The sequence below is a fragment of the Candida jiufengensis genome, assembly GCF_024610255.1.
Source record: "Candida jiufengensis strain CBS 10846 chromosome Unknown scaffold2, whole genome shotgun sequence".
NCBI classification, from domain to species: domain Eukaryota; kingdom Fungi; phylum Ascomycota; class Pichiomycetes; order Serinales; family Debaryomycetaceae; genus Lodderomyces; species Lodderomyces jiufengensis.
In genome coordinates, this window is record NW_026261561.1 from 655497 (window position 1) to 671436 (window position 15940).

General features: G+C 28.0%; 8 protein-coding genes across 8 annotated transcripts; 3 read left to right on the forward strand and 5 right to left on the reverse strand. All coding sequences in view use genetic code 12, as the record gives it.

Annotated features, from left to right (window-relative positions):
• Positions 1–24: 24 nt before the first annotated feature.
• KGF54_003353 (uncharacterized protein) lies at positions 25–1176 on the forward strand (the record flags this gene model as incomplete). The annotated part of the gene is made up of 1 exon (XM_051763932.1): positions 25–1176. One exon carries the CDS (start codon positions 25–27, stop codon positions 1174–1176), a length of 1152 nt encoding a protein of 383 aa, XP_051619413.1.
• Positions 1177–1253: 77 nt separating this feature from the next.
• Positions 1254–1523, reverse strand: TIM8 (protein transporter; the record flags this gene model as incomplete). Its single annotated transcript, XM_051763933.1, has 1 exon — positions 1254–1523. One exon carries the CDS (start codon positions 1521–1523, stop codon positions 1254–1256), a length of 270 nt encoding a protein of 89 aa, XP_051619414.1.
• Positions 1524–2460: 937 nt separating this feature from the next.
• On the forward strand, positions 2461–4887 carry MRR2 (Mrr2p; the record flags this gene model as incomplete). Its single annotated transcript, XM_051763934.1, has 1 exon — positions 2461–4887. One exon carries the CDS (start codon positions 2461–2463, stop codon positions 4885–4887), a length of 2427 nt encoding a protein of 808 aa, XP_051619415.1.
• A 47-nt stretch (positions 4888–4934) lies between these two features.
• KGF54_003356 (uncharacterized protein) lies at positions 4935–6290 on the reverse strand (the record flags this gene model as incomplete). The annotated part of the gene is made up of 1 exon (XM_051763935.1): positions 4935–6290. One exon carries the CDS (start codon positions 6288–6290, stop codon positions 4935–4937), a length of 1356 nt encoding a protein of 451 aa, XP_051619416.1.
• Positions 6291–6526: 236 nt separating this feature from the next.
• URK1 (uridine kinase) lies at positions 6527–8254 on the reverse strand (the record flags this gene model as incomplete). Its single annotated transcript, XM_051763936.1, has 1 exon — positions 6527–8254. One exon carries the CDS (start codon positions 8252–8254, stop codon positions 6527–6529), a length of 1728 nt encoding a protein of 575 aa, XP_051619417.1.
• A 239-nt stretch (positions 8255–8493) lies between these two features.
• Positions 8494–11070, forward strand: KGF54_003358 (DEAH-box RNA-dependent ATPase; the record flags this gene model as incomplete). Its single annotated transcript, XM_051763937.1, has 1 exon — positions 8494–11070. The coding sequence occupies one exon, from the start codon at positions 8494–8496 to the stop codon at positions 11068–11070; it is 2577 nt and encodes an 858-aa protein (XP_051619418.1).
• A 125-nt stretch (positions 11071–11195) lies between these two features.
• Positions 11196–12522, reverse strand: MAF1 (RNA polymerase III-inhibiting protein; the record flags this gene model as incomplete). Its single annotated transcript, XM_051763938.1, has 2 exons — positions 11196–12437; positions 12517–12522. 2 exons carry the CDS (start codon positions 12520–12522, stop codon positions 11196–11198), a joined length of 1248 nt encoding a protein of 415 aa, XP_051619419.1.
• Positions 12523–12905: 383 nt separating this feature from the next.
• Positions 12906–14537, reverse strand: RAD57 (putative DNA-dependent ATPase; the record flags this gene model as incomplete). Its single annotated transcript, XM_051763940.1, has 1 exon — positions 12906–14537. One exon carries the CDS (start codon positions 14535–14537, stop codon positions 12906–12908), a length of 1632 nt encoding a protein of 543 aa, XP_051619420.1.
• Positions 14538–15940: the final 1403 nt, after the last annotated feature.

Here is a 15940-nt window from a genome sequence, read left to right on the forward strand (position 1 = left end):
GATTGTTTTAGAATAAATCAAATTATGAAGATAGAGGAATTGCCAGATGTCAACCCAAATCAAGACAATATAGCTGAAAATTTTGATAAGCTAAAAGAACTTTCACATCCATCTAACCACTATACTCAAGCTTTAGCTAACCTTAATGATTCTTTAATCAATTTAAATCTACAACAACTTCAAATATTATCACTACATTCAAATCCAAATTTGTCATGGAGTTCAGTACAAAATTCTAAACTAGTGATATCAATTATTGGCAAATCAAACATCAGTTCACTACTACCTCAATACATCAACGTATATTTTCGTCCGAAATTACTAGAAATTGAAAAATTAGTTAAATTAGGTCAAAAAAAGCAACTGACATTAAGACCAAGATTATCATTTCGAGAACAAAAATTTGATCCTTCTATATTAGCTCAAGCTTGGTTTTTGGTGAGTGTAAAAAATGATTCAGAGATACAAATGCTTGTATTATTGTTGATTATTGATACTTTGAAATTTGACATTGATGCTAAATTACAAGCTTGTAAATTACTAGAGTATTTACAGTCAAAAGAGATCCAAAAAGTTCCATCCATTCAAAATTTAATAGGTCCATTAAGACAAAATTTAATCAAGTGTTTAACTCATTTACCTTCAATCACTCAAGAAGATGAATCTTTAAAATTACTTACTATTGCATATCCATGTCTTTATCAAGTTGATAGAAAATTTGGAAATAATTTGAATTTTATAGAAATTATAGGTCAAATTTTATCATCAATAATTTATGTTAACAACTATCCTGAAATAGTCATATTTTTATTAAATCAATTATCGATATGTATTGAAGAAATCAAACTAGATGTATTAATAAATATATCCAAAATATTTTACCTTTTAAATAATATAATCACAAATATCAACTACTTAGAGCAACAACCTAAAATTATTATAAAAGCAATCGATGTGGTAAATGAAATACTATCTATTGATAATCCAATGATATATACTTTTGTTTATGATATAATTGGAGCTTATGGAATACTTTTAAAAAGAATTAAAAAATACGAGATCAAAAGCATTGATATTAGTTTAATTCAACAAAGTATAACAAATCTAAAAAGACTAGCTTTAAAATATGATAAATTGAATGAATTTGATGAATTATGTACATATATAGACCAATGAAATACTCCAAAAAACAACCTATATTACAACATTTTAATCTACTTAATAATTATTTACAAAAAATCACCTTCCTAAATTTATTTCCCTTGTAATGCTTCAACAACTTTAATATTTAAATCCAAATATCGATTCAAACAATTAACTAAACATTGTTCTTCTTGTAAATCTAAATTGGGACTAGTAATAGATTTATTTGCATTACATTTTTTAAAACACATATCTGTAAAATTATGAATTGATGATTGAACTTTTGATTTTTGTTGTTCTGATTCTATAAATTTCATTATTTGTTTTCTCAGGGGTTCGTCTAGTGCTTGTAGTGCTGATGGAGATATAGTTGATGACATTTTCAACAATTTTGGTTCCTTCTGATGCTGTATAGTAGTTTATTGATTAGTTTGTAATGCAAAGAATATTCTTCAATTTTTGACAGTTTTAATTAAATTGTCAAAACCTTAATTTTGTGTCATAAAAAATTGAAAATTGATTGGTAGCTTAGTTTGATACAAGTTTCATATTTATACAATGTAAAATTTGAAACAATATTAAATACTTATAACTTTTCTATCTTTTAGTAAATGTAAATTTTAAAAAAGCTCAAGAATTCTCTGATTATTATGCTTGTTTGTTTTTACATCAGAAACAGAAATAACAACAACATGCTTTACAATTTACGATCATTTTGTTGAGTTTAAATTTTTAACCATCAGCATGTCTTGAATATCTGTATGTGACGCATTGAAATCTAGCCAGAGCTCTTTTCCTTAACTATGTTGAAGTGCCTGAAACCATTTTTTGAGTCAAAGGTTGATAGTCTTGATTCAAAGAAAAGTGAGTTGGTCTCGGTCTTAATCGGTGTTAAATCATAAGGATCACCTTGAATGTAAAATGTAACAAATCAAGTTGATTTATGCATTCAAAGCAAAGATTGTGTGATGAATGTGAATTAAGATTAAGTGAGTCTCAATTCTAAGCCAACATAAAACTTGGTCTTGAATAAAACTAAAATAACATAATTATAAATTTAATTAAACGGCTAAAACTTGATTCACAAGTAATCTAAATATATATCCGAGATTCATTTTGTAACGGCTATGTAAAGAAATAAAATAAAATAAATACACACTTTAAATACTTTGTTATTTATACAGCATTTATTACAGGTCAATTTATATAAAGTCAAAAATACGCATAGATAACTCATCAAAAGGTCTCAGAAAGAATTGAATTTACTTCGTTAAAACTTTCAACTTCAAAGCTTTATCTCAACACCCTTACACAAGAATGGAGACCAAAACCCTACAACCCAAAACTTTACAAAAAAGAAATAGAAAAGTTTTAAGTTGTGATAGATGTAGAGGTAGAAAAATAAAATGTGATAGACAACAACCTTGTGAAACTTGTATTAAATTAAAACATGAATGTTTATATACTGAATCTATGAAAAGTCTTAAAATATCTAAAATAAAACCACAACAAGTTAAAAAGAAGATAAAATTGGATAATAATATACCTACAACAAATACTTCAACAAACATATCTAACAATATACCCACAAATATACCCAACATATCATCAGAAAGTCAACAACTAGAGGAGATTCTCAAAATCAAAAAGAAAATAGCAGATTTAGAATCAAAACTAGAAGAAAAATCATCAAAACTTTCAAAAATCCCACCAGGTGAAATAAATTTTCAATACTGTTTTCAAGAATGGAAACCACTAATAATGTCACACCGACCATTTCCTTACTTGCTGTTAATGAGAAGAGATATTGGTGCTAAATTGTTATGGAATCATATTGCACTGTCTATTAAAGGTAATACTAATGTTTTTGATATTTCTGCTATATTAAATGATTTGAAACCTGAAAAAATTGAGGAGTTGAAAACACAATCTAGGATTATTTTTGGTGCGTCCCATATACCTGAAATTGAAGAAGATATTGATATTAATGAAATAAAAACTATAATTGGTATAAATGAAAAAAGTTTGCATTTTGCTTCTCCTGGTATTGATTTTAATGATCCAATATCTTCATATTTTAATTTAATTCCACCAGCTTGGGTTAACAAGAAATTATTGAATATTTTCTTTAAAGACATATATCCATTAATGCCAATTATTGATGAATCAGAATTTAGATCATCATTAAATAGAATTTTGGGACCAGAAATAAGTGATGATTACATGAATACTTTCCCCAATGTTGATTCATCAAATGATTTAGCAATATTAGCCATGCACTTAATTATACTTAGGTTAACATACTTATCATTATTAGATATGAATGGTCAAAGTGAATCTAAATTAGTTAAATATCCTGTCTCATACGATGCTTTCAGAGCAGCGGAAACAATAATGAAAGAATTTGACTTTACTAGAAAGCAAAGTTTTACTGCATTACAAGCAGGGATAATGATTCGAATATATTTAATACTATCGCCAGAGAATACCAACACAGGAAGTGTAATACAAATCACAATGGGTGCAATAGTTCAGTTGTGTTATTCCATTGGTTTAAATAGAGATCCCATTTGTTTTAATCATCAATTACCCAAAATTCAAAATCTTCGACGAAAGATATGGCATTTTATTGTTAGATTTGATATTTTAAATTCTTTAATTTTTAATACTACTTTATCAACGAATTTACAAACTTATGATTGTTCAATACCTACATTAGATTCTGATTCTGCAAATTGTTCTGATTCAAAAGTTGAACAGCAGATTATTACGAGTTTTCAAAAATATCAAAATTTATTCAAATTGTGTAGGAGATTATCAGAGTATCAATTAACAGTTGACCAAAATGTTAAAATTGATGATTTGACTAAATTATTAGATGATTTAGAGTTGGAATTGAAAGAAACAGTGGGAGATATAAATGTCAAAACTCAACAATATGAATTAACTCCAGTATCATTACTTGATATAAAAATTTTCATTCACGTCAAGTGTAATTTAGTTTACACTTATTTTACATTATATGTATATTTTGAAGAATTAAAAGATATAGAAGCACAATCAAATTATTTCATGAAAGCAATGACTATCCTAACAGAAGATTTATCATTTTTGAATACTTATGTTTTCCAAAAACATGCACCAAATTCAGTTCCATTATTCATTATGCCATTGACTCAAATATATCTTCACCTCAACAATTTGATTTTTACATTTATTAGATTACGGGTGAACTGTAATATTCGAGTCATGACAGATATGAGTGATGTATATACATTACACAGAATTAACGAATTATTAAGAGAATATGGTCATGCACAAGCATTAATTTTGGGTGACATTTCATCTAGATTTAAATATTCAATTATGTTACGTCGTATGCATATGCTAGGTATGAAATTAAATGAAAATCTACCACAAATATTGAGTTCGAATAATAATGAATATATCAAAAAAGCATGTTTACTTATACCAATAGATGTTTTAAAGAAATTTGAAAAATTGTTAGCTAATAATTTACCACCTAAAAACCGAGATTTGTTTGATTTAAGTGATGGTGAATTAATTATGGAAATGAGAAGAGAAAATATGTGGAACCAACTCAAAAAAATTCAAACTGAAGAAATGGTAACTAGTTCATGGATAGATAAAACCAAAAGATTCAACAGATTAGCAGAAGATTTAGAATTAAATCCAAATTCAAATTTGAATTTCTTAAATTTTGAACCAAATTTTTTTAATTAATAAATAAATACAAAAAGTCTATTCTAATACATAAAGTCTATTACTATTTATACCAAAACTTGTCCTCTTTTTTTCCATATTCGAAATGCTAATAATACTAAAATACAACTTAAAAATAATGCAAATGATGTAATTCTAAAATATGTTAAAACATTTTTTTGAGAATCACCTTGACGATCAGCTATTTTACCATAAAATAATGAAAATACTATTGATCCTACAGCTGGTGCAACCATGAAAGAACCCCATGTGGATCCCATAATATCTATTCCCCAAACTGATGCTACTATTGTTGGATATGTAGTGAATACCCCGCCATATGATACACCATTTAATATTATGTTATTATTCCATTGACCAAATATCCCAAGCACTATTACAACTACTAATATCCAAACTGCATTTATTTGCTTCTTGTGGAAAATATCACTTAATCCACCAACTGCTAATCTTGTTATTGTTGATGATAAAGCTAATAATCCAACTTTATCAGAAAGGTTAGATTTCATTCTGACTGGTTCCAATATTGCTGTAATAGAACTCAAATTATTTTGGTAACTCTCCAAAGGTCCAATATTTAAAATTAATGAGAATAATATAATCCATGCAGAATAATCTTTTAAAAAACTAATATATCTTTGTCTATGATTTGGTGGATCAACTGATCTTATTGATCTTTGTGGAGTTAATTCTTCATTAATTAATGGAGTGGTTTCAACATCTGTTTCTTCTAAGTCATACAACACATCTTGCTCCACTAAAACTATCGAGCTTGAAATAAAACTAAAAATTCCCATTACTAAATATAACCAAGCAAAAAAACTGAAAACTCGAACTAAATTCAAAACATCCCTTTCCTTCATTTGGAAATAATTTAATTTCAACAATTGCAGTCCCATTAATGAACTTAATCCATAGCATGAAATAGGTAAAGAAATAGCTAATCCTTTTTGTTTGGGGAAAATTTTAGCACAACTTAATAAACTCGAAAAATATAATGATGAAGTAGCTAATCCAATCATACAAAACGTAATACAATACAAAATAACATTATTATTTCCACATTGTACCAAATAACTATTTAATGCGTAACTAGGAACGAAAAACCAAACTGATAAAAACGATAATATTGAAGGTCCATAACAATCTGATAAATACCCCAAAACAGGTAGACATAGATACATTCCACCAGCTGATAATGAAGCTATAAAATTTATTTGTAAATAAGTCAATCCCAATATATCATGAAATGATGGGGTAAATAATGTAAATAATAAAATTGATCCAGATACTAAACATGATATTAATGATATTAAAAATGCTGAAAGTCGTAAATTCGTTGTCGATATATGTTGTGATAGATATGATTTTATTCGATATGAAACATTTTGAACAATTTTCATATTTTAATTCGTGTTCGATCTAGCAAACTGAAAGTTGATGTATGACTATTATTAGAAAATGATGTTGCAAAATCAAAAGAAATAATAAATTTATTTTTCGGTTATCCAGATATGTCGTGAAAGTCGCAAGGACGTACGTCATATCTATCCAGAGATCCGATTGCGATTTATTTTTATCTTTGAAGATCTCATGCGCGTTTTATTTGCAAATTTAATTTGAAACCAACTATAACTAACTAATCAGTTCCAAAATATAAACTATCTATAAATCTATTTCTAAAATGCCAATTAGTATCACAAAATCTTTCTTCATTATACCAAGGAACATCTTTTAGGTCGCAATCATCTTTAATCTCTTCCATTGATGATAATTTACCAATTACTAAATTAACATTTGGGTAAACATTTAATATTCTTCTTATACCTATTTCTGTTGATAAATAACTTATGAATATGATGTTTTTTTCTTCAACTTTATGATCTATCAATACTTGTATTGCCATTATTGCTCCTGCTCCACTTATAATTTGTGAATCAAATAACATTATTTTACCTATTTCATTTATATTTTTGGGTAAACTTTCAAAATGTAATTGAGGTTCACCTGTTGATGAATCACTTTGGATAAGCATTTTACCCACTGTTAGTTCTGGAAAAGTCTTTTTCAAAGGTGACATAAAACAATCCCCACTTCTTATTATACTTACTGCTACTTGTTGATTTTGTTTTGATTTTAATCCTTTGTATATATGATTACCTTTAGTTACAACATCCATTGACTCAAAGTCAAATAAATTCATTTGAGCGAATTCTATTAGTATACCGGATAGTCTATTGAAGTAAAAAATGAAATCATTTCTGGAGGTATTGACGTCTAAAATAATAGAATTTATACCTCTTGACTGATTTGTTACTGGTAAGATTTTCAAATTTGGTAGACTTTTAACGTGGAAAGTATTGCTTAAACCTAAGTTTTTCAAATTTTGCAAATGTTTTCTTGATTTTGCTATCAATTGATTCTTTATATGTCTAATCATTAAATTTATAGCAATAGAATTATCTAAACCTCTAGGTATGATTAAATCTGCAACTTCTTTAGTTGGATTGATGTATTTTACAGCATTTGGTTTTACAAAATTTTGCCATTGCTTTATGGCCCCACTTAAATCTCTCCCACGATACAAAATATCCCTAATTAATCTTCTTGATAAACAAATATCCAAATCTGTATCAACATAAATTTTTAAATCCATCATTGATAATAATCTTTCATCATATAATGCGTAAAGTCCCTCCACTATAACAACGTTGGCTCCATATATAGTATTAGTTCTATCAGTTCTCGCATGTTTAGCAAATGAATAAACTGGAATAGTCGCTTTCCCACCTTTTTTCAAACTTTGTATAGTTTCAACTATGGCATCCAAATCTAGTGATTTTGGAGTATCAAAATCATATTCATTTTGAAATGCTTTTTTACTTTCTTCTGGAGTTAATGATTTATAGAAATTATCAAATGAAAGTAAAACTGTCCATGGTTGATTTATACCTTGAATTATTTGTTGCGAGATAGAAGTTTTACCACTTCCAGAATTTCCTGCTATACCAATTATATAAGGTTCTGTCCATGGTGGGATATATGATGAAGTATTCATTTTCGAATGCTCGTTTATTTGAGGTGATGGACTATAATAGGGCAGATCAGGGGATAATATTGGAATGTCCGATAAAGAATTGCTAAATTTTGATAATAGTGGTGACCTTACAGGTAAATCGGTAGATAATCTATTTGGAATTGAGTCGGTTGATATGTTTAAATTATCTAGATCTAATTTTGATTTAAAATTCTCTTGTAGGCTTGTAACATCTTGTAAGTTTTCTTCAATTGATGGACTGATAAACGAAGTATCGCTGTGATTTGGAGAAATTCTTGAATACCTTCTAGCTTTTGGTTTCAATGACATAATTTAAAACATAAAGAATATTTATAAATCTAATTTAGTTAATCAATGGTTGTTTTAAGTTGATTTGCAAATTCCTCTATGAGATAAAGGAATGTAAAAAGTTTGATCTAAATTATGAAACAATTAATTAATTTAGAAATATCACAAAACTGACAACAATTAAAGGGATGATCATCTAATCAATTCAAACAACCATTATACAACTGGATAACGATAGACATAAACCAGGCCAAGAATAGATGGTCTCATCAAATGGAAACAAAGAATATGGATATAGGAGAAAGAGAACACATTTCGAATTTGATAGTAATAACGAGGAGAACAATATAATAAAAGATGAAGTAATAGAGGAAGATCAAAATGGAAATGACAGAGACTCGGACTCTGCACAAAAGAGTGATGCGGAAGCAGAATTGGCTAAACCTTTTAAAGACCATCAAAGATCACAAACTTATCATAACAATAATGGGAACAATTATCAACGTCAACTGCACCAACACCAACACCAAAGAGACAATTATAGAAACAACTACAACAACTACTCGGATCCACAAAATAAAAAAGAATTACTACATAGAAGGCTACCCAATGATAGAGAAAGACAACAACCAAAAATAGATTGGGAAACAGATCAATTTAAAAAAGCTCAACAGCTAACATTACAGACAGATGATAAAATTCATATTGGAGAAGATAAAGAATATGAGTATGTCTTCGATGAATCACAGTACGTTAATTTCGATGAGGATGAAATATTAGATGAAGATGAAACAGAGTCACCTGCACAAATTGAACAAAAAGAGATTGAAAATGTTAGAAGTTCACTACCTGTTTTCCAATATAAACAAGAGTTTTTGAAACTAGTGAAAGAAAACCAATTTTTAATAGTTGTAGGAGAAACAGGTTCTGGTAAAACAACACAACTTCCTCAGTATTTATATGAAGCTGGATATTCAAATAACAATACAAAATTAATAGGATGTACCCAACCAAGAAGAATAGCAGCATCATCAGTTGCTCAAAGAGTAGCTATTGAAATGAATGCAAAGTTGGGTGATAAAGTAGGTTATTCCATAAGATTTGATGATAAAACCTCACAAAATACAGTTATAAAATTTTCAACTGATGGTATGTTATTAAGAGAATTTTTAAATGATCCAAATTTGTCTCAATACAATGCGATAATTATTGATGAAGCTCATGAAAGAACTTTATCTACTGAAATACTACTAAGTTTGCTAAAGGATTTATGTATTAAACGAAAAGATTTAAAATTGATTATTGCAAGTGCTACAATAAATGCTACTAAATTTTCAGAATTTTTCAACAACTCACCAATATTGAATATACCCGGTAGAAGATTTCCCGTGAAGATTCATTATACAAAACAACCAGAAGCTAATTATTTAAATGCTATAATGACAACTATTTTCCAAATCCATTTGACTCAACCGTTACCTGGTGATATATTAGTGTTTTTAACAGGACAAGAGGAAATTGAAAAATTAGAAACTCAACTAAATGAATCAATTGTAAGATTAAAAGATCAATTACAAGATAAGAAAATGAATGTTTGTGTGATTTACGCAAATTTGCCAAATGATTTACAATACAAGATTTTTGAGCCAACATTGCCCGATACAAGAAAGGTAATTTTAGCTACAAACATAGCAGAGACATCCATAACAATCAATGGAATATCGTACGTAATAGATTCAGGTTATGTAAAACAAAATGAATATAACCCAACAACAGGTATGGAAAGCTTAGTGGTTGTACCATGCTCCAAAGCTAACTGTGATCAAAGAGCTGGTAGAGCAGGTAGAGTTGGACCTGGTAAATGTTTTAGAATTTTTACAAAATATTCATTTGATAATGATATGGAAGCATCAACTAAACCAGAGATTCAAAGATTAAATTTAAATTCAATTGTTTTGTTATTATTATCATTAGGTATTAATGACTTGTTAAATTTCAAATTTTTGGATTCTCCACCAAAACCCAACTTGATCAAATCTTTAAATTTATTATATAGTTTAAACGCAATCACAACTGGTGGTAAACTAACCAAAACTGGTTTCAAAATGAATGAATTCCCATTAGATCCAGTCCTTACAAAATGTATAATCGAAAGTGAAAAATTTGCAATAACGAAGGAAATATGTATAATAATATCAATGTTGACAGAATCTTCCAATTTAAGATTTAGACCTAAAAAATCTACCAATGAGTTCAACGAAAATAGGTTCAATCAATTCAATCATTCACAAGGTGATCATATAACTTTACTCAACATATACTTGTATTGGATTAAAAACGATTACTCGAAGGAATGGTGTAATGATAATTTCATTCAACACAAAACGATGAAAAGGATAAAAAACATATATACTCAATTAATTCAAAAATGTGATAAAATTGGTCTTTCCACCAAAACAAAAGATTCGGATTTTTTTGAAATAACAGATGAAAAAATTACTAAAATTCAAAAAGTACTTCTTAAAGGGTTTTTCAATAACGTTGTCAAATTATCACCAATGGGAAATTGTTATGAGAATATAACCAAATCCAAACTGAAAATTCCATGCTATATTCATCCATCTTCTGTCTTATATAAAAAGCCCAAACAACAAAACCAATATCAACAACAACAACAACAACCACAGGAAAACAATAATGGTAATTTTCAACATAACTCAAAAAAGCCGAAATTTATCATGTATTATGAATTAGTGCTTACTAGTAAAGAGTATATGAGAAATTGTTTAGTTATTGATGAAAAATTAATTAAAAGTAGTGAATTAATAAAAGAATAAATTTGTCAGCTACAAGTTCTTAAATTTTGTAGATTTGGTCTCTTCAAGTCAGCAACGAGGAAGAAAATCAATTTCTTTTTTGTATTAAAACATATCATATTTGAGTATATACAAAATTAGGGTATTCAAATTTCAAGATCACCAACAACATCGGCATTTTCTTCAGTTAAAGTAGTAGCCTTAGTTAAATCATCTACATCTTCATCATCTTCCTCTAATTCATCTTCTTCTCCATTATTTATATATTCATCATTTTCATCATATTCTTCATCATCATAATCTTCATGAATTAATTTATCATCATTCGTATTGAGATCTTTTGAATTTCGTTTTTTTTCCTTTGTAGATATTTGTATTGCTGTTAAATGTAAAAAAGTTACTCTTTTTCTTTTTCGATTGTAGATAAACCAGTAGTAGGACCACATTGGTTGATGTGGATACGTTAAATCTTCAAATATTGATTCATCTGATGGTTGGAATTGATATATTTGACAGTTTTCATAACTTGATGGTGTAGAACCTGGTGGTGAATTATTACTTGATGCTCCATTTAATGTTGAAGTTGATCCATTCCTACTACTTATGTTTAAGCTGTTTTTTCTTGAACCTTGATTATTAGTGGGACTACCAGAGCCTTGAGCTGATAAATAAGGTGATGAATTCTTAAGTGGTAATACTTCCATGTAAGAATTTATTATATCCCAAATCCAATTTAAAATATCTTCTTTTTTACCTAATGAAACTAAAAGATTATTGAACTTCTGTATTAAATCTTCTGGTGATTCAATCTTGTAAAAATTTTCAAAAGTTGGTTGTAAGTTTGAAAAATCTTGATCGGGAAATGTATTATTCAAAATAGCTATAAGATATGCAAAAGTTCTTCTTGTTGTTGTACTTTTTAAAGGTCCAAATGGTGATTCATCAATGGGTATTTCTTGCGCTATTATACTATCGTCATTTAAAGATTTTGATAATAATGATGATGTACTTACATTTGCACTATTTTCATCATCTGTTGTATTTGATATTACTGAACTTTTGTGAAAATTTAATTTCCCCAGATTTGAACTCGACCTTCTTTTCCTTTCTGCAAAATTTTGATTATTTATTCGTATATCAATTGGACTACCACTTGTTCCATACATTGAACCTAATGAATTCTGTCTTTCTTTTTCTAATGATCTTGATAATTGATTATCTTCTATTATTTGATTTAAATGTTTATCTATTGTCTTGAATAATTTCCTATCTGAACCAATTGGTTTTGTTGTAAATAATTCACATCCTCCTCTTATATTTAGATTATTTTCAGGTACTATAAAATTTAGTTCTTGATTTACTAATTCTAGATCAATTTCATCAATATACTTTAGGTAAATTCGTTAGTATTAAATCTGGTTGTAAAATCATGGAGAAATAAATTCCGTCATCAGTTTAAGTTCGTACCTTCATCTTTTTTAATTATAGAAAGCGTATTTATTGAATAGTTGATATACCGTGTTGTAGACTGTAGTTATTGGTATTTGAAGTTGTTGTTGCCAAATTATTGATATATATAATTAAAAGCTGGTTGTAAATATTTACTATTTATTATACGTGATTACTTTGTGCTATATTTATTAAACTTATGAACTTATAATTTATTATTTCAAAGTATCGTAATTTTTGTTCTTGATTGCACTACTCTATTTTACTGATAAACACGTTCTATTACTTACTTACATTTTGTGTAAATCACGTTCTATTATTATTGGTGAGTAGTTCAAATATGAAACAATTGAATTGCAGCAATTTCTATATAACGTAATAATACAAATAAATATATATCTATACAGCTAAGTGATTCTATCTTTCTCTATAACAAATTTATGTAATTCAAAATTACTTTCATTTAAGAAATTATTAGAACTTTGAATAACTTTTATAAATCTTTGAACTTTCCAACCTTTTAATAAAGAATTTGTAGTCTTATTGATTAGGTCTATAGATTGAGGATTTGAAGAAGAACTTGAAGGTCGTTTACCATTTGAATTTACTTCTTCCATTAGTTGATTAAAAGATATACCTGATTCTAAATCTATTGAGTTAAAATTTTCTGCTTCTTCTTCTATTTCCTTTTTGGTTTTAAGATCTGGTTTATATTTCTTCAGTACCATTATCTTGTTTTGTAAATTCATTGACCATGTATAACCTAAAGTTGGAATTAATTTATTTATTGAATTTTTGTTTCTTAAATTATAAGATTTTAAAATTAATTCTTTTTGATTTTCGAGTAAATTAACCACATTGGTTTTGTTGTTTTTTGGATCATATTCATTGGTTGTCCTGTATCTTTTGTTTGATATATCCATTGATTTTTCAATTTCTAAATCTAATAATTCTACATCTCTTTCATTTATTTGAATATTCAGTAATGTATTTTGGGAATCAGTAGTTATAAAATGTCTAGGTAGTAAGTTAAATATAGATTTTTGATCCCATCCTGCTGATATTGGAATTTGAAAATCATAATTTAATGGATCATCTATATCTTCAATTAGGTATTGACCATAGTCTGTATTTATATCTGATGCATAATCACTAACTTGATTTATAACAACAATTGCAATTTGATATTTTTTAGCTAATCTGTTTAAATGTCTATACAAATGAATCATGTAATATAATTTTTGAACTCTCTTGGAGTATTTTTCAGTCTTGTAGTTTTTGAACTTCGACTGCTTTTTCTCAGTTTGTTTTAACTCTTCAAAATCTGGATCATCTTCCAAATTTGTCACAATTGACTCCATCTTTTCTTTTAGTATATCACTGCTTGATATTGAATCATCTCCTCTAAAATGATGAGATATTGAGTCAATGACTAATAATTTTGTACTTGAATTTTTCTCTAATTCAATCGGCACTTGAGTATATAGTATATGATCTTGATATATCAAATCTGGACAATATATACATGAGATTTTTTCCATTTTTGTTTGATCATTCTCCAAAAAATCATTTAATCTTGTAGAATTTAGGTTAGTCTCAGTTGATATATGAACAACTTTGGAATCTTCCAATTCATTTAGACAGTTTTTGATAAATTGAAATACTAATTGAGATTTCCCACATCCACTTGCTCCAAATAATTCTGTAACTTCACCAATTGGTAATCCACCACCTAAATCTTCATCAATTGACTGAATCCCAGTCTTGATATATTTCTCATTTTCATCACCAAAGATATCATCAATATCGGTAGGTTCAACATTAAAATCTTTTCTCAATAAATCATAATAAACATCAACTTCTAGTTCTGGTCTGTTGAACAATTCAGCTAAATTTGAATTCTTTTGATTTAGTGATAATTCTTGATTCTGCAATAAATCCACTATTGTTAATCCTTCATTTTGTAATAATGTAAAAAAAAATGTATTTCTATGAGAGCTAATTATCTCATTTGGACCTAGCTGTTTGTAATCATCCATATAATAATTGAACTTGGTTCTGTAACTTAATTGTTTGAGTTTAACAGTGACAGAATATTTTATCTTTTCAATTCTATTATCATTTTGTTTTTGTGTAATGTGCGTCTTCGAAGTCTGAAAATTGGTCAAATATTCTGAACTCAAACTGCATTAAAGCAAATAATGAGATAATTTGTAACTTAGAGGATTTCTCAGGTAGTCAGTCTCACTAGAAATTATTTGAGCGGAACATTGAGCTTCGTTGTATTTAGTTGTTTGCGAGAGACGTACTAGTAGTGAAAAGAAATTTTTACATCTTGTTTACAACTTTATTACTAGGTGCAAAATATTTTGCAGCTAAAGATTAGCATATCAAATATTTTGCCATTTAAATACAAACAAAAAAAACAATTTTTTGGACATTTTGAAAACCTTCTTCTTCTCCAATTGATCACAGAAACCTACTTTTATCCATGCAAATGTAGATATATTTATTTATTCTACTAACTTCAGAATTCTAGCTTTATCATCAATTGAGAAATATTTGTGAGACATTTCACCCACTTAAGTATGGGAAATACCTGAGTTGACTAACTGAGACGCTTTTCCGACCCCATTGAACAAATTATCGATTTTATCAAACTTGGGACTCAACCTTTGGAGACAAACTTGACTAATTGACTGGACTTTGATATGGATTAGACACTGGAATGAAGCAAGTAAGATCTTTGGTGTTTTGGATAATTAACTGACAACCCTTTTTGACTTTGATACTTGAGATTCATGATCGTGAGTGGGCTGGTTCTTTGATAAAGGTAGATAGTTGATTCTAACTCAACTTTGGTTTGATGAATTCAATACAACAACAGCTACATTTGGTCTATGAGAGATCCAATTAGTTTGAGAACATATCACTCAAAAGATCAGACTAAAACTAAGCATTGGTACAAGGAACAGAATAAATCTAGATTGTGGCTTGACAAAGACTTAAGACAAATGCAGTCCATAGTCGATCCAAACAAAACAACTCCCAGACCAAGCCAAAGCCTCACAAATAAAGTTTACAAAACAGATCATTAGAACCCTACACATACATTATTTAGAGACTGACAGCTAAGACTTTGGGAGAAGAAAATTACGAATTATTTTCAACTACTGATTTTTTGAAGATCTATTGAATAAAACCTTAAGTTGTAAATTAAATCTAGAAAAGAAATGAATAAATATGAAAAATCATTACTTCAAAGCAACTGGAGTTACACTATTTATCTGCCAGTACAACCACAAATATTTAACTACCATGAGGTACCTTAAAGAATTCTCAAATGGGGGACTTTACAGCTGTCAACAATTTATTGTTGCAAAAGTAATAACATGTACCAGCAGAGCTTCAGCAATTACATAATTTAACACAAATATAAGCT